Here is an 18,297-nt window from a genome sequence, read left to right as displayed (position 1 = left end):
GTATTTGAGGGGAATTCTTTGATTTCTCTGTGCCCCAGCTCACTAATCTCTACTATGGGAGTAGCAAGAATGAATGAGGTAGCATTCACTGGCATTACCTACCCTGGGGAGAGCACTGAGTGTGAGCACTAGGACCGTGGTGTGGCCCAGTCATGAAGTCTTCTATGTCACTGCTAAGTGATTCTAGTATGTACAAGAGTGGGGGAGTGCTCTAGGAGAAGCCCAGGGTCTTCTTATCTACCGGTGCTCTGAATGTTAGGACCTCACCTCACTGAAATGCAGTCCAGTCTCCTTATCTAAGGGACCTCACCTCACCTCACTGAGACCTCACCTCACTGGAATGCAGTGCAGTCCCCTCTAGCTGAGACCTCACCTCACTGGAATGCAGTGCAGTCCCCTCTAGCTGAGACCTCACCTCACTGGAATGCAGTGCAGTCCCCTCTAGCTGAGACCTCACCTCACTGGAATGCAGTGCAGTCCCCTCTAGCTGAGACCTCACCTCACTGGAATGCACTGCACTCATTTGTAGCTGGCAAACAGTTTGGTGTTAAGAGATTCTTCCTCAAATCAAAGTTGCAGGGGTTTACTTGACTGGTGGCTCAGTGGATACCCAGTGAGACTCATCCTCTAGGGCCATGAGGAGCAGAAGGCACTGGCAAGACTGGGAGCCCTGAAGGCCTTTACTGCTACTGAGATAGTTCAGGCACCTGAATCCAAACCTGAAGAAGACTCTCCACCTGCCTGTGCATTTGTTCCTTAAGCAGTCTGGCTTTTCCTCTCCACGCAGAGCTGCAAAAAGGCTCTGTGAGACAGACTCCAGGTCATCACGGGATGCATAGAGGCAGGCGAAGCTTCCGCCAACCTTACCTTTAGATTTCCCATGTCCTGCCTTCTGAGCGTTCAACATGGCGAGTTTCTTCTGATTTTCTGGGATTTCCATACCTGGATTTGGAAACAGATGCGGTCTACGTTCAGAACCCGGGAAAACATTTTCAGAACAAACTGTGTACACCACGCACCAGTGCGGAGGCATTCTCTACAGACTGACAGACTGAAGTAAAGAGCCCTGCGAGGCGAGGAAAAGGAAGGGTGCCAGAAGTCACCGGGTGCCTCACGATGACCTCTGAGCTCAGGTATTTTAGAGAGTGATATGAGGTACAATTGTCGTGACACACAGACCCTTAGTGTCTCAAGACCAGACACTGCCAGGTCAATGTCCACATGGGAGTCACCCTAACTGCAGGTCTAAAGCATGACGCTCTGGGAAGACGGCCCAAGGCAAAGAGGCTTGGGGCTGCTGCTCACACGTGCCAAGAGCTCTGTGGGCTGAGATTCTACTTGCCTGAAGCCTCAGACTGGGACTCTGCACCCTGGCTGTGCAGTGGACAGCAATGCTGTCAACATATGGTAGGCCAACTAGGTATTGGCCTGGTGAGGTAAGCTGTACCGGGGGAGAGGACAGACTGGCTTTGGAGGGAGGCAAGACGGCAGAGGAGCAACCACAGTGGCTGAGGTGGCTGCTTCTCCTGAGGTAAGAGGTGGGACACAAGTGGGAGGTGAGGAGCCAGGCTCCAATGTGGCAAAGCTGAGTCATATCTACCTCTGCAGCTTCTATTGACCCTCGTCTTTGTCTTGGATCTACTCTACTTTGGTTAATTCTGATGTCCTGCCTTTATGCAGTGACATATTTAATGACTGCCTGACTGGCAAGGGTCTCCTTCCCACCCCATACCCAGACACAGAGACTGGTGTGTGGCTCCAGAGAAAGCATGAAGACCTGACCTCACTGGTACTCTGCAACAGGAGCCCATGAGGCAAAGGACAGGCACAAGAGGAAGAACAGAGCTGAGTGTTCAGGACTCTTCTGTGATTGTCATGAACCCTCAGGGGAAGAAGTGCAAACATTCTGACTCGGGTGCTTATAGCCACACCAGACAGTGCAGAGTGACTCAGTTAACTGGGAACTGGTGACCCCATCACTTCACGTTTCAGTAATTACCTGCACACTTCTAGAAGGATTTCGTGGCATGCCTTATTGCAACAGGGTCTGATGGTCAGCAGCCAATGCATGGCGACTGCAGGGGGGTGTGTGTGTCCAGATTTCCTTGGGTCTAAAGGGCAGCTACCCAGAGTGGCAGATCCCGTCTGTGAGGCTGGCCGTTGTGTGCTGTCACACTAGTCTCTGCTCTGGTAGTTTCTGAAGAAATTCTTACTTTTAATGGCAAGATAGGCCAATGGAGTTCAACACAGGACCCCAGGACACTTTCTACAGCCAACTGCAGAATCTAAGGCCATATCTTAAGCTGGTGGCTTGGAACAGGAGACATAGAAACCACCCTTAAAGCCCCTTGGGCTCTGTAGTAGTGGGTGATACTTGACCAGACACATGGTCCTTGAGATCTGGGCAACTCAGGCGTTTCTCACCCATGAGACCCCTGTGCACCCCTGGTCTCTGGGCACCGAAGCTCACATCTGGAAGTGCATGTTCACGTTCCCAATCTGTGTGGGTGGCTACGGAGCGTGGGCACAGAAACTGTGAGTGCTGCACTGGTGAATGCCACACGGCACCTTCCTTCTCACAAGATCATGCAATTAAAAAAAGGCCAGCGGAAGTTGGGATGACAAACCAAAATACAGGCTAAGTTCCCCTTATCTGAAATGTGTGGGGCCAGCACATGCCACTCTTTAGATTTCCTAATATTTTCACATACACAGCACATAAGGTATCTTGGGGATGAGACCAAAGTCTAAACACAGGATTCAGTTATGTTTCATAGATACTTTATCTTATTTATACACAGCCTGAAAGTGATTCCAAACTATACACTTTTAGGGCATCTGCATTTTGACTGGGTCCCTCCCATGATGCCAGGTGTGAAGTTTTCCTCATTGATGTTCAGAGATTTTGATCTTGGGACTCTAGATGGTCTACCTGTCCAAGGACGCTACTGAACCCGAGAAGCGCGAGCTCACTCTGGCACATGGTACAGGCTCTGTGGTTGCCACGATCGGGAAAGCACAGGAGGAACTGGGTCTGAACTGACCAGACAGTGAGGGGAAGGTAGAGTGTTTTGCAACAGTGCTGATGAAAGGGAAACCAACACAACTGTCTGACAACTCTGGGCTAGGAAGATGGCCTCTCAGGAGTGGGAAGGTGTGCATGCGCTACAAGTGTGAAGTCCTGAGTTAAAATTCCCAGTGCTCACGTAACAGGCTGGTGTGCTCATGTGTGTACCTGTAACCCCAATGCTGTGTGGGATTGAGACAGGAGGATGGCTAGGGCTTGCTGGCTCCCAGCCTAGCTCTGGGTTCAGTGAGACCCTTTACAAGTGGAAAAGGCAGAGGGTGAGAGAACAGGTAGGCCACTAGATGCCTTTCTCTGACCTCCACACCTATCACCCTACCAAGAACATGCATACTCATATGCAGCATAAATAAATACATAAGTGGGGCTAGAGAGATGGCCCAGTGGTTAAGAGCACTGACTGTTCTGCCAAAGGTCCTGAGTTCAAATCCCAGCAACCACATGATGGCTCACAACCATTTGTAATGGGATCTGATGCCCTCTTCTGGTGTGTCTGATACGTAAAATAAATGCATCTTATATATTTAAAATAAATAAATAGATAAGTGAAGAAATAAAGAGAATCATCGGATATTTCTACTGGTTGGGTGAGGGCGTGTGTGTGTGTGTGTGTGTGTGTGTGTGTGTGTGTGTGTGTGCTACCATTATGTAGTCAGTCCCTAGGACCACATCAAGCTGAAGGAGTGCCTCATCTGTAAAGTGTGAATAAGGGCAAAAAACACATTCTTGGGCTGTATGGGCCATCTCTGCTAATATTACACAGAGCACATGCCTGCAGTGCCATCTACAGATTCAGCCCTTGAGGGAGTATCTGGGAAGAGAAGGCCAGTGGAGGAGGGGGCTGAGGGGACTCACCCATCTGCTGGTCCTCCTGCACCCGCCGCCTCTCGTCCGCATAGGCCTGCAGCCACCTGGCCTTGTCTTCTTGCTTTCTGGCGCAGAACAGATGGACCTCGTCCGTGGCTTTGCTGACCAGCTTGAAGGCATTCCGCAGGCTGAGGCTCCAGTCTTTGTCCCGCCCATCCTCCACGTCCACAAGCTCTACCTCGTCCATGTCCATGCGGCCCTTGTAGTATAGCATGTCCCTGCGCAGCAGGTCCTTCTTGCAGGACACCAGCTGGTGGTCGAAAAGGAAGAAGATGCGTTGCTGGCTCTTGCCCTGCCTGGTGATTTTGGTCAGCTCTCCGGAATGAATCAACTCAGAGCTTCGGTCTAGAATGTCCAGGCCCTAAGGGAATGCAAGTAACCGGTGAGTCTTCCAAACCAGATTGTTTCCAACAACAGAGATACAGAAGGGGACTTTGATGCAGCCTTTTAGAATATTCCATCCAGTTTCCTAAGACCAGGCATTGCTGCCCTCCACACATCTAGGTAGGGCCTCCGAGGCTGCTCAGACCTCGACTTCACAGGTTCCTTGCCATGTCTTTTCTACTCTTCATTTCCTAGCTCTATGGATTTATGTATGGTGCATATGTGCATGGGTACATTTCTTTCTGGCAGGGTGATGTGTGTGGAGGTCGGAGAAGGACATCTAGTGACCTTCTCAAAGTGTCTCCCTGATCTAAAAACTCATGTTAAAATAATAGAATGCTGGGGACTAGAGAGATGGCTCAGTGGTTAAGAGCACTGGTTATTCTTCCAGAGGTCCTGAGTTCAATTCCCAGCAACCACATGGCAGCTCACAACTATCTTCAACTCCAGTTCCAGGGAATCTGACATCCTGCACATAAAATATAAATAAACAAACAATGGGGTCGGAGAGATGGCTCAGTGGTTAAGAGTGCTGACTGCTCTTCCACAGATCCTGAGGTCAATTCCCAGCAACCACATGGTGGCTCACAACCATCTGTAATGGGATCTGATGCCCTCTTCTGGTGTGTCTGAAGACAGCTACAGTGTACTCATATACATAAAATAAATAAATCTTTAAAAAACAAACAAACAATGGAATGCAGACATTTTCTGGAGTGGGAGCTGATAAAGACTTGACTTCATGACAATAAGGGAGACTCAGAGGTTTTGCCACACAGGGACAGAGCATTACTATTATGGGTATGTCAGGCGTTTACCTACCTGCTGGTATAGGTAGCTTAGGGTCCTGCAAACAAAACGCCAGGCTGCCAGCAAGAACTTAGTAAATTCTGATGAGATGGTCCCTAAATGTCAGACTCTAAGGTGGGAAAGCAATCACCCCTTTATAATACCTAGGGTGGATGGACACTGACATCACCCTAACCAAGCTGGTATGAAGCTGGCCTCCATTTATAAAATTTTCATTTTCCTTTAATCCCAATAATACACAGAATGCTTTGCAGGCCGAAGTGCTTGGCTCCAAAATATTTCTTCTATTTCCTTTCCTACAGCAATTTTGTGCCCCAGATTCTTCACTTAAAAAAACAACAACAAGGGATCAGACAGCGATGTCGGAGGGATGCTCAGGGCTCCTGGGAAAAAGCATTTCTCTTTAGCTCACCCTGTTCTCAGTGACTTCAGCCCTATTCCTGCCTTCTCACCCAGTGCCTTCTGTCTGTGAAAGCCAGTTCTGACCAGTTGGTAGATGCAGTGACCCTTATCTGGTTCAGCAACAACCTGAAAGGTACCAGCTTGTTCTGAGCTGCTAGTGCAGTGCAGGTGACCGCAGTGCAGGTGACCGCAGTGCAGAGGTGACCGTCTAGACTCCTGGGCCTGGAGGAGGTACTTACACCTTTTAAAGAGCATTGAAAGAATTCACTGAGTTCATAAATGTAACTAGCAGTGAGTAAGTTAGAGCACTACATATTCTGTGTGTGTGTGTGTGTGTGTGTGTGTGTGTGTGTGTGTGTGTATGTGTGTACACGCGTGTGTGCGTGAGCGCTCGATGGATACGCAAATAAGGGTAAGTATATCCATTGGCCCATCACTATCAGATAGGATTACCTGTACTATTACATAATGATCAAATAGCCTAAGAAGTAATATTTTCCTCCTCAACTTACAGACAAAAGATAATTTGCTTGGATCATTTGGGATCCTAATATGTCACCATGACTCGAGTCCCCCATGCTCCTATGACTGTGTTCTATGACTGTGTGGGAGCTGGCTCTCCGTGTCAGAGGACCAGACACTAAGCACTGTATTAGTGACCTTGTTTCTTTTAAAAGTTACTTTTAGTTATTTAATGTGTGTGCGTACATGTATGTGTACAGGCATGCGTGGGTCATACTGCTCGTGTGGAGGCTGGAGGACAGCTCTCAGAGTCGAATTCTCTCTTTTTACCATTGGGACCTGGGGAATAAACTCACATCTCTAGGTTTGGCACCTTTACCCTCTGAGCTACCTCACCTCCTACTCTGACTTAATTTTTTTGTAGACATTGTATATCATTAAGGTAGTTGTCTTTCAGGCTCATCAAAATCCCTCCAAGTGCACAAGGCAATACTCCATGAAAGCCAGAACATACAGTGCCAATCACAGGAGGCTAACGTATCCTGTCACTGGGTGCAAATGCAGGAGCGGCAAGCCTCACTGCGCATGTGTGAGTGCCTCTCACCTCCCAGCCTACGATGGACACCTGCCAGCGGGCGATCTTGTCGATGCTCTCCAGCTTGCGCTTGCGTTCATTGATCAAGCAGGCCACGTTCTTCATGGCTTCATAGGCTGCCTTTATATTGTTGTAATCGCTGCAAAAAAATGGAAAGTTCATTTTAATTGAAAGACATGAAGTTCACACATGAGGGCTGACAAAATAATGAGCTCAGTCCCTGGTTTGTATGCTAATGGTCTAGACGAGGCACTGAGTAAGAACCATTGTTCCCGTGAATAGACTACAGTCTACACAGGTTAAGTGAGCCGAGGGGGAACGCGATTCACAATTCTTTTGGAATAAGAATGTTGCCATTCATTTCCCAGAAATCACCATGAATGAAAGTAAATGTCACAGAAACCAAGTGTTAGTCATAGCAACTGTGAATTATTCTCATTAGTACCGAGATCTGTTCTTGATCTCTGCTTTGATTTCAACACAACCACTTCTGCTATATAAAGCTGCTTAAGAACCACTAGCCCTTTCGAAAGTAATTATCCACATCAAGTCTCATCTTTTACTTGTTTAGGGAGGGACATAAAAGACCATGAGCAATACAGTCTGAAGGTCTTCCAGCAGAGCCCAGCTCATGCCTCTAAAACTGTCAAATATGGAAAACCCTGAAATCAAAATCGAGATTTACACAGAGGCTAAGACCACGCGTGGCCTGTGTAAGAAAATGTTACGCTCAGGTTTTGTTCAGTGGAAGTAATCTGGGGATGTGTAGACCAGCCATTCAGTCAACAGGCTGGAGCACTTAGCTCACGTGATGACACAGCAGGGACCCTGGTGGACTGAGTTAGAGCCTCAACAGCCTTGAGAGCAGAGGCAGTGAGCCAAACACAGGGGCGCTCCAGTCCTGGGAAGTCTGCAGCTTTGTCCACAAAGCAAGTCTTCCCAGAACTATTCTCTGAGGCAGAAGAACAGGAGGCAAAATAAACAAGACCTGCAACTGCCCCAGAAGTGGATGCCCCAAGCAAAGGAAAGGGACAATGCTTTTTTTTTTTTGCTAAAAGTCCCCAAAGAAGGGCAGAATCAAAGGGGTTTTGTTGTTGTCTTTTTTTTTCTAGAATTTTTTTTCTGTTTTATAAAAGAAAGAAAGGAAGGAAAACAGGAAGGAAAGAAGGAAAGGAAAGGAAAGGAGAGGAAAGGAAAGGAAAGGAAAGGAAAGGAAAGGAAAGGAAAGGAAAGGAAAGAGAAAAAGAAAAGGAAAAAGAAAAAGAGAAAGAAAAGGGGGGCTGGAGAGATGGCTCAGCGGTTAAGAGCACCGACTGCTCTTCCAAAGGTCCTGAGTTCAAATCCTAGCAACCACATGGTGGCTCACTACCATCCTTAACAAGATCTGACGCCATCTTCTGGGGTGTCTGAAGATAGCTACAGTGTAACTTACATATAAAAAATAAATATGAAAGAGAAAAAGAAAAAGAAAAAGGAGAAGGAAAGGAGAAAAGAAAGAAGCCAGCTGTAATAGCTCACGCCTTTAATCCCAGCACTTGGGAGGCAGAGGCAGACAGATCTCTGAGTTCAAGGCCAGCCTGGTCTACAGAGTGAGTTCCAGGACAGCCAGGGCTACACAGAGAAATCCTGTCTCGAAAAACCAAAACAAACAAAAAAAGAACTCTTTTGTTTTTCTATGTCTGGAAGTCATGGAGTAACTTCCCATACTCTGTTAAACTGATAAACACTTGAAACTTCCCTGAAGCTCAGAGGCAGTGTAGCAATGCTGCCACATTACCATCACCACCAGCACCACCATCACCAACACCACCGGCACCACCAGCACCACTATCACCACCACCACCAGCACCACCACCACCAGCACCACCACCACCAGCACCACCATCAACACCAGCACCACCACCAGCACCACCATCACCACCCTCACCAGCATCAGCACCACCACCACCACCAGCACCACCAGCACCACCACCACCTGTCCCTGCCGTTCCAGGAGCACCAGGCTGTCTGGGGCTTGGCTACACGGTCCTGGGCGGCCCCTAGCTTACTTACCCGTGCTCCTGTGTGGTGTACTTGAGCAGCTCAGCCAGCTGCAGCGGGTATTTGCAGATCTTCTGCACAGGCGTGAGGAGGAAGCCGTCCAGGGCGATGTCGATCATCTGCTGGAGCAGGCGGCAGGCCTCGAAGAAGTGCCGGTACTTGCTGTGTTTCATGAGGTTGGACAGCTCCACACAGGCGCCTGGGTGGTTGTTGCAGTACTCAGAGTAGATGGCGAAGCCCTCTTGCTGGAAGGGGGAAGGCAACCTCATCAGTCAATGGCTCTGAGCCGTCTGTCCGTAGGGACACCCCTGGAGAAGAGGGGGACAGGCCAAGACCCCAAGGGCAATCCAAGCTTGACAGCGGCTTTCGTGGCTGGTGGGAAGGGTGATCATTTGTGGTCTGGGGGTAGTGGATAACGGGGCTCTCTTTATGGGTGGGTAGAGGGTATTCTACCACTGTGCTCAGTCAGTCCCGAGCCTGCAGCTGGTACAGCAGAAGGGCAAAGCAATGCTCTGAGGCTCGGCTCAATGGCCTCAGCCCCGTCCTCCACTGATAAACTCTGCCTTGGAGGTACACACTGCCTAACTCACAACCCTTGGGGCTAGTTTCCACGTGTTACACCTTCTCCAACTTCTCCACGTCCCTTCTCTCAGAGTCTTATCCTGAGGGGCAGCCACACTGCTGCTCTGCCCTTCTCATGCTGTCTGCTCTCCTGGGCTTGGAGCTACACTCTTTCCTCTGCCCACCCATCCTTCCCTCAGGACTGGGCAGACATCACTTTGAAAGCCCTGTCACTGGGTACTAGGCTACATCCAAGGCTACCGTCTTTCCTCCAGCTTCAGTTGTTGGGCAACATGCTCACAACGGCCCTTCCTTCCCGTTTCCCCCATCCCACTTTGCATGCTTGACTGAGCGTAAATGCAGCGGGCATCCCAACAAGTCCCCCTTTCCCTAGCATGCGATTTCCCAGCCTACCTGCTAACTCTATGCACAAGTACTACATACAGATCACTGCTCTCCTCTTTGTTGGTACAACTAGCCTTGCCAGACTTCCTTTGAAAATACCCTTTTTAACAGGTCTCCTCCTTGTCCTTGTCCACGGGCCATCACCCGACAGGGCTGACCACGGTGATGACCAGCAGTTAAGACTCTTCTGTGTCTGAGGACATCCACCTGTCTGCTCTTGTCCCACTTTTGCTCATTTTGAAAGCCTCACCCTAACTGCTCCCCAACAGGACCAGGCTACTCCAGTCGCACAGGTCTTCAGTGTCTCGAAGATGCCGGGACAGCTAGGGACCCATTCTGCCTGCATTTCTAAGGAACCACCATGCTCAGCACTTTAAGGTCCATCCACTCCTCCAGCTCCAGTCTCCTGCCTCAAGAAAACCACCAGGCCCAGCACCCAGGAAGTGAGGGGATACTGCTGCCATTGTTAGCACTACTAGAACTATCCTCTAAGCACAGCAATAAGATCTCCAAAATCTTCTCTTGTCCATTATAGTCAATCTTGTAATAAGTCCCAGTAACTCACGTCACCAGCAGAGAAACTCTGAGATCGTGCTGCCATCTACCCACGAGCATGCGACCTCGGATCCTTCACTCTCATGGGAAGAAAACTCCTATCTAGCTAATGGCAGTGCATGAGGCAAGGCAGCACCCTCTGGAATGTCTTTGGCGGAGACATCTTTCTACGCTATTGTCTGACAGGATATGATTAACGGAAGAACGGTGACATACGTGCTCAAGAAAGCAGGATCCTATTTCACTCAAGTGAGGTTCCTCTTTGTTGTACTGTTTCTCAAGGTCTTTCAGAAACTTTCTTTGGAATTTGTAAATGTCTTCAATGTTTCCAAAAATAGTGGCTAGCTGCGCAACGGTGAACATTCCCGTGTGCTTACGACACTGTCGGATATAGCCCTGCAAAGGACAAGAGCAAACGGTTTTATTTGCTTAGAGACAGTTGAACAGTTTGTTGTTTCTGTTTGTGTTTTGGCCCACGCCACAGCCTTGGGCTGAATTTTAGTTTAATTTTAGGATAGGGTTTCACACTATGTAGCTCAGGCTGGTCTCAAACTTGCAAACCTCCTGATGTAGACTCCCGTGTGCTGAGATGACAGGTGTGTGGCACCATTCCCAAGGTGGGGTGAATTTTAATTAGAGAGAATTATTTTCATCTCTGTGAGGCTGATGAGACAGTTACACATCTACAACTGTAATTCACCAAAAAGTATTTTTTCAAAACAAGATGGAAGTGAAGAGTTTCATGTGGCCAGCCTCCAAGTTTCCAGAAGTAAGTTTCAAACAGAAGAGTTTACAAACGCCACCACGTGTAGTGTGTGTGCATGTGTTTGTGTTGGGGTGTGGTGCATGTGTGTTCGTAGTTGTATGAGAGTCAGAAGCCAACCTTGGGTGTCCTCCCTCAGGTAGTGTCCTTTTTGTTTGAAACAGAGTCTTTAATGGTCTGGAACTCTCCAAGCAGACGAGGCTGGCTGGTCAAAGAGCCCAGCCCCAGGGATCCACCAATCTCTACCTACCCACTGCCAGGCTTAGAGATATGTGTATGCCTGGCTCCGTATTGCCACACTTTCTAGATTCTGACTTTCTTGGCTAGGGAGATGAAAGAGGTTAGTGTGTGAAGGCTTGCTATCAAATCTGATAACCTGAGTTAGTGTGGCTTTGGTTTGTTAAATCACGGTAAAGACCCAAGATCATCCACGCCACGGGCTCCGTCATACCTGCTTTCGTTATATACCAGGGGTCTGTACATCCTTGATCTGAGACCTGTGCCTACTAAGAGGCCTACGTAACGACTACTTCCCTAGGCATACTACCAGAGCTGTGCTCTGGCTTGGGAGAGTTAGTGATAGGAAGGAAAGGCCACACATGCACGTACATTTACCTCTTAGCATTGTATGCTGAAACAGAACTGACCACTGAATAAAAGATAAACCACTGCCTTCTTATGTGCAGTGGAACATGTGAACATGTATGTGTAGTACAAGAGTGTCCATTCAGGTACACATGATTTTAATCTTTTTTTTTTTTTTTTTTTTGGTTTTTCAAGATAGGGTTTCTCTGTGTAGCCCTGGCTGTCCTCAAACCCAGAAATCCGCCTGCCTCTGCCTCCCAAGAACTGGGATTAAAGGCGTGTGCCACCAATGCCTGGCGTGATTTTAATCTTAATCACCTTTACACCTTTGTGTGTGTGTGTGTGTGTGTGTGAGAGACAGAGAGAGAGAGAGAGAGAGAGAGAGAGAGAGAGAGAGAGAGAGAGAGAGAGAGAGAGAATGTCTCACCAACTGAGACTGAGAGAGAGAGAGAGAGAGAGAGAGAGAGAATGTCTCACCAACTGGGACTCACAGTTTTGGATAGATTGGTTGACCAGAGAGGCCATGGGATCTGCCCATCTCTGCCTCCCAGTGCTGGAGTTAGAGACATATGCTGCCACATCCAGCTTTTATGTGGATGCTAGGAATCCGAACTCACATCCTCATGCATGTGCAGCAAGCCCCTAAACCACTCTACTCCTGTATGAATTTTTAGAGAACACACACTTTGACAACACAGATTCTAAGCTTAGGGGACACACTGTCTTCCAACCCATCCTCTAAATGTCAAGGTCTCAGTTCCCTCACCTGCAACAAGAAACTAAGAGGATGTGTTCCCCGGTGATAATGCTGAGAAGAGCTGAGCTGAGCCGGGTAACCAACGGGGCAGTCCACAGTCCGTGCTCCTCAATGCTCAGCCAGAAACTGACTCTAAAGACCACACACTTGTGGAGCAGAGAGATGAGCAGCAGCAGGCCATGCTCACCCATGCAAGAACAGGCTGCCCTGACACAAGCCTGTCGCTAGCACTGGGTGCTCACAGCTGAATGAGCAGTGCTGCCATCACCACCCAGAGCTACGCAGCTCACATGATCTACAAAATGATAACCAGCTTGGGAGGAAGCAGCCTTTCAGCCCCCTTCTGCTAATGTTTGGTTCTCCAAAAGCAGATGAGACTACTGAATAACAAGCTGGGCGTGGTAGCCAGCATCCATAATCCCGGCAATTGTTACACCGTCACACACTGTCTTTCCCCCGACTCCCCACTGTAAAGAGACTACCGACTATCACTGAAAGGACCATGGCAACATCGCCAGGTAGGACCATATTTTCCCCTGTGCGGCAATCACCCAGCATCTTGCCGGAGAATCCGATGAGACAGACACACTGGGTCAGAGGCGGTGGCAGCCCTTGACTGGCACTGACCTCGCAGATGTCCTTCAGGTGCTTGATATACACTCGCTCGGTGTTCATTATCTCCTGGATGACGTTGGTCCGCATCTGCTGCTGGCTCTCTGGGTGCTTGTGGCGGGCTTTGCTGGTGTCCTCATCCTGCTCTTCCCCATGGGAGCTGCTGCAGTTCTCGGGCAGCTCCTCCTGATTGACTCGAAGCTGCAGGCCACACACAGGAGGCAGGGAGCTTAGGGGAGAGGAAGTGGTAGCAGGACCAAGGCAGAGACTTCCCTGGCCTCTCTCTCTGTGCCGAGTTATAAAACCACAGCGCCCTCAATATGTGTTCATGGGCAGAAGCAATGCCAAGTAGCTTATTGGCTTCTATTTATGATTATTAAGATTTTGGGGGCTGGAGGGCTGGCTCAGTGGTTAAGAGCACTGTCTGCTTTTCTAGACGTCCTGAGTTCAAATCCCAGCAACCATATGGTGGTTCACAACCATCTGTAATGAGATCTGATGCCTTTTTCTGCTGTGTTTTAAGACAACTAGCTACAGTATACTCATATACAAAAAATAAATAAATCTTTAAGAAAAAAACCAAAAAGATATCTACTCCAACTAGCCTTATTTCCTACAGGTCTGGCTTATGTGTATTAAACACAATGACAGAAGAACTGGACCTGGGTGAAGACTGAGATCTGCTGAAACTCTGTTGCAATACCCTGCCCATGAACATCCCCTGGACAGCTCAGAGGACCACACTTACCCTAACAAAGCTTGCAGGGAACCAGGCCTCTTTGTCTTCATTCCGGCCCCACCACCAGTCCTTGTTAGAAGCTTCCAGAACTTGGATGACATCCCCAGCCTTGAAGCCCAGCTCCTGGTCGTCCATGGTCACATGGTCCCACAGTGCTTCTGCACAGACCACGCTGCCATCGCTGATGAGCTGGGATGGAGACAGAAGAGCATGCTTAGCATCCAGCAAAGTGGGCAGACGGAAAGGAGCCACGGGCTCAGTGCACTGTCTGCAAAAATCTGTGCTACCGAGGTAAACTGGTTGTCTGAAATCAACGGTGGGAAACAGTCTTAGGTAGGTGACTGTAACCTGCTCTTAAAGGGCCACTCGAGTCATCTTTTAAAAGGTGTGCATACATGCTGGATGTGGTAACACACACCTGTCATCCTGCCATGTGGGAGGAGTTTGAGGCAGGGGCTCACAAGTTCAAGGCTAGTCTGGGTTGTGCAGGCGCCTCTTGGCTCACAATGGAGTCATAGCATGCTAAGTCATCATAAACCATCCCAGCATGCATTCCTACACCTAGTCACTGTGCACTGCGCTGACTCAGCCTTTTCTAGTGGCACCCAGGATGGGCCGAAGAGCGCATCTGAAGTGCATCACATGATGGGATGCCTTGTGTCACCTAAGTCACTGAGCGAAGGAGAACAGAACGGTCACTCCACACCACAATCCGAAAATGATCCAAACCTACACCGGCATCTAGCTTTCATGCCGTGGAGAAGTCAGGAGTCTGAAGCAGGGACAGTCACCTAACAAACTCAGTGTTTGGAATCGTCACTTTTCAAATGTCTTCTGAGCCACCACACTAGATGTGGTTAAGTGACACCCTGGTGAGGTCACGTTCCACTCCAGAGTGTCAAGATGTGGAGAAGACCAGTACCTGCTTAGCTAAGTGCTTATGGGGACAACTGTCAGAAACCTGCAAAGCTCAGTTACAGTCATGGTCCTGGACGATGACGGAAACTCAGTGTTGAAAAGCAGCCAGCAGAGTCGCAGGCTTCAGGAAATGCCAGGTAGGGACTAACTAGACAGCCACAGCCCTGAGAACCAAGGATCTGGCACATGTGGGATCCGAGTACCTCATTGATGGCCAGCTGTTCCCCTCCTGGCTGCAGGTACCGAGGGTTGGCCTGGCAGAGCTCCTCATAGCTGAAGTCTTCCTCACTACCATTATCATCCACTAAGGCCGAAGACTCCGCACCTCCATCTGAAGAGACTGCAAGGGAAAAAGCCAGAGAGAGCATGTTTTTAAAAGACGAGGGCACGGTAGTTCACACCTGTAATCTCGGCACTCAAGAGGCAGAGCACACAAATCTGAGGCAGACATGGGTTAGTTACACAGTGAGTTCCAGACCATCCAGGGTTACAGAATAGGACACAGCTAAGCTAACAACCACTGCCACCAATCTATATGGCAAAACAAGAGGCAACACTCCTCAAGGAAATGGTTATTTTATCTCACCCAGAGTAGGGAAGTGTTTCGCAATCTCCACTCTAATCTAACACTCTAACTCTGAGGTGGCAGCCGGTGCCAGCAGCAGCAGGCGTCCAATGTCCCTGTGCCTCTGATGTAGAGCATTTCAGATATTGCTGACGGTGTTACTTTGTGAGTCAAGGGAGAGGGGATTATTTATGATTTAGTAGGAAATCCACCCCAGAGTGGATGTAAAAAATGCAAACAAATATAGGGGTTCACAGCTATGATTCCTGAACCTGGGCTGAGGCAGGAGCATCGCCACAGCTTAGAGGCCAACCTAAGTTACTAAATAAGACTTTGTTTAAAAGGCAAAGGGACAGGAACAGAGTAATGTTTTCGAGCAATGTGTTGATATCCTCGAGGAAGTGAAGAGTCGGAGAACTGCAACTTGAAACACTCTTCTGCAGTCTGTGTGGGAATAGCTGTGCAGCTGAGGTCAGGAGGTCTCCATGTGGTCAGATGGGCCACTCCTCCTCTCAGTCCACCCATCCACAAGGAACGGTGGCTCAGCATCACAACAGGAAACTGTGGGCATCTTTACCAAACAGAAAGGAGTTTCAAAGATGAGGGCTTAACCAGGGTTAGTGAGGGCATGGATCTTTAAGACCCTAAAACCTCCACTCTACTAAACCAGCATAATCCCTAACTACATCGTAAATACTGGCCCTATACCCACACATAAATGTAGTCCTCACCCTTCATCAAGGAAACTTCTCGTCACACAGGCCCATGACAGAAACCACAACCAATAGAAACACAGAGTCTTAGAGTTCCAGTCTATAAATTACTCCCACACCTAAGACTCAGAGAACATTCTGGAAGAGGGGTCAGAAGGATCATAAGAGACAGAGGATTGGGAGGCTGCTGTGAGACTGAGACTCCTAACAATAACCAAAGCTACACATAAAGTCCCAAACAACAAGCCGAAAAGGACAAAAGAACGGATAAGTGAACGTGGATGGGAAGGGAAACCCATGAGCTGTACACTACACAGAAGAACTAAAGGCAACCGAGGGATGCTAAGAGGGGGATTATCCAATACCAAATGGTCAGACCTTAAAACACACACACCAGTACCATGTACAGACTGAACAGACTGCAGTTATGTATTTAGGGACACAGACACAGGACACAGACACAGACACAGACACACACACGTATGTATGTATGTATGTATGTATGTATGTATGTATGTATGTAACGATTAATGAAAAAGTCATACATCTGAAGGAGTGGAAAGGGTATATGGGAGGGCAAAGGGAAGGGAACTGAAACACTCTCAAAAAATAATTAATTAAAAATGTGGGGACTGGCAGTTTGTTTAGAACATCACAGTACACAGATGTTCTTTTAGAATGATGGCTCCTCTCAGCATTGCTGAGTGCTGGAGACATACTGATTTAGCCTCCCTCTGCTACAGGAGCAGGGACGACATTTCCAGCACCATTTTCTCCAGCAGGAGGTCTGCTGAGTGCTGGGTGGGGGCACATGGGGAACTGGGGCGGGGGGGATGCTCATCTGCCTCACGGAGCCAAGACCAGCGGCTGGTGAGCTGGAGCTTTGAGGGGAGCAAAGGGGCTCAGTGTCTAACACACGCTGCCTCTAGAGAGGAAAGAATACCGCTCTTGGGGGCGGGGGTGGGGTGGGGTGGGAGGGAGGTCCACCTCGGCCATGACACCGAGCTAGCCCTGGACCAAGAGCCAAGGGTAGCAAAATCTGAAGCATTCATCACATGTGACTCCATGACCCCTTTATAACACAAAGCTTCACCTCCAAAGGTTTCCATGAACTTACAACAGTGGTTGAAAAAAATTTAAATTGAACTTCCCAGAAACAAACAGTTCCTATGTCTGCCTGCTGGTTTATATTTACGGTGCTACAGATAGACCCAGGGCTTTATGCCTACTAGGCAAGTAGCCTTGAGCCCTACGGAATATGTTTTTATTACTGTTATATTTTATTATTATTATTGTTCATCTGAACCTTGTGTGTAGTCTACAAATTCAACATTACCAGAGGTATGCACAAATAGGAAGATAATAGTACATGTCAGGTTTGACCTGAGGTTTCACATATCCATAAATGAATCTCCTGTGGCTAGGGCGCTTCTGGGCATGGGGTGAGGATGGGAAGGGAGGCAGGAGACTCCCATGGCCATAGAAAGCCATGACTGCTCTTTCTGTGTGTGTGTGTGTGTGTTTTTTTTTTTTTTATGACCAGTCTCACTACATAGTCCAGGCTGATCTAGAATTCACATCCCTGTGCCACGGCCAAGGGCTAGGTCACAGGAATGTGATACCAATTGGCTTCTGAGTTTGAAATCAGGGTGTAATGAGTTTGTAATCCAGGGTCCCCTTACACTGTAGGTTCCAGAAAATAACATTTGCAGAATGTGACAGGGCAGGACTGAAGGACTCTGTTACAACAAGAAGGGAAGTGGTGGGCTGTGTGGAGACGGGGTTGCTGCAGTGAACGGGCAACAAGGTCCCACCCTTGAAAGCTGAGCAGAACGATAGTCCACGGGTGACTGATGACGTACGTCATCCTCAGGCTGGGAACTGGATGAGCTCAGCAAGGTTCTGGAGGGACTGGTAAAAGGGACAGCACAGGAGGAAGCAGTGGGGTGACCTGGAGGCTCCTCTGCCATAGATACCCACCCTGGGCTGCCCCATCCCATGGGCCTAAGCTCCACTCAGTTTCTTCCAGTGGCATGTGAGAGCTGGCTGGGTACACTCATAAGCCCATGTCTTCTTGTCTTGTCCTCTGGGGCTGGGGTTCCCTGACCCCTGCAAGCCTCACAGGATTGTTGTAGCAACACTGCTTTCAGAGCTCTCCTGTCGCTCTTGAGAACACACTCCCGTGCCCGGCTGTATACCAGTGTTGTCAAGGCTCTGGATACCGACGTGCCCATGAATCTTGGACAAATGCACGAGATGCAGCTGGGCTGGAACTCCACAGAGGCTGCTGGGTGCCTGCAGTGTTCAGTCCCTTCTCCCACCCCAAGCCTCAGCTCCCATCCCTAACTGCAATCAGGCAAGCTCTGGCTACAATGTAGTGAGCTGCTTTGGAAGTGCCTCAGGGAGTGAGCCAAGCCACTCCTGAACTTGAACCCAAAGCCCAGATGCACAGGAACACTCTCAGGAGCTCCTCTGATGT

At 48.9% G+C, this 18,297-nt stretch overlaps 1 protein-coding gene across 11 annotated transcripts in view; it reads right to left on the bottom strand.

Moving 5' to 3' along the window:
* Spata13 (spermatogenesis associated 13) overlaps window positions 1-18,297 on the bottom strand; it is a 279,389-nt gene that overhangs the window by 4,032 nt on the left and 257,060 nt on the right. For all 11 annotated transcript variants that reach the window (XM_030247763.1, XM_011245026.2, XM_030247762.1 and 8 more), the window contains 8 exons: window positions 14,744-14,880; window positions 13,632-13,811; window positions 12,899-13,084; window positions 10,383-10,562; window positions 8,658-8,890; window positions 6,615-6,744; window positions 3,941-4,313; window positions 868-942 (listed from right to left, as the gene is read on the bottom strand). In XM_030247763.1, the coding sequence (XP_030103623.1) occupies window positions 868-942; window positions 3,941-4,313; window positions 6,615-6,744; window positions 8,658-8,890; window positions 10,383-10,562; window positions 12,899-13,084; window positions 13,632-13,811; window positions 14,744-14,880 (1,494 nt within the window). The remainder of the gene's footprint in view (window positions 1-867; window positions 943-3,940; window positions 4,314-6,614; window positions 6,745-8,657; window positions 8,891-10,382; window positions 10,563-12,898; window positions 13,085-13,631; window positions 13,812-14,743; window positions 14,881-18,297) is intronic.

Source organism: Mus musculus, chromosome 14 (assembly GCF_000001635.26).
Source record: "Mus musculus strain C57BL/6J chromosome 14, GRCm38.p6 C57BL/6J".
Taxonomy (NCBI): domain Eukaryota; kingdom Metazoa; phylum Chordata; class Mammalia; order Rodentia; family Muridae; genus Mus; species Mus musculus.
Note: the sequence above shows the minus strand (reverse complement) of the source record. Positions and strands in the feature narration are given on the sequence as shown.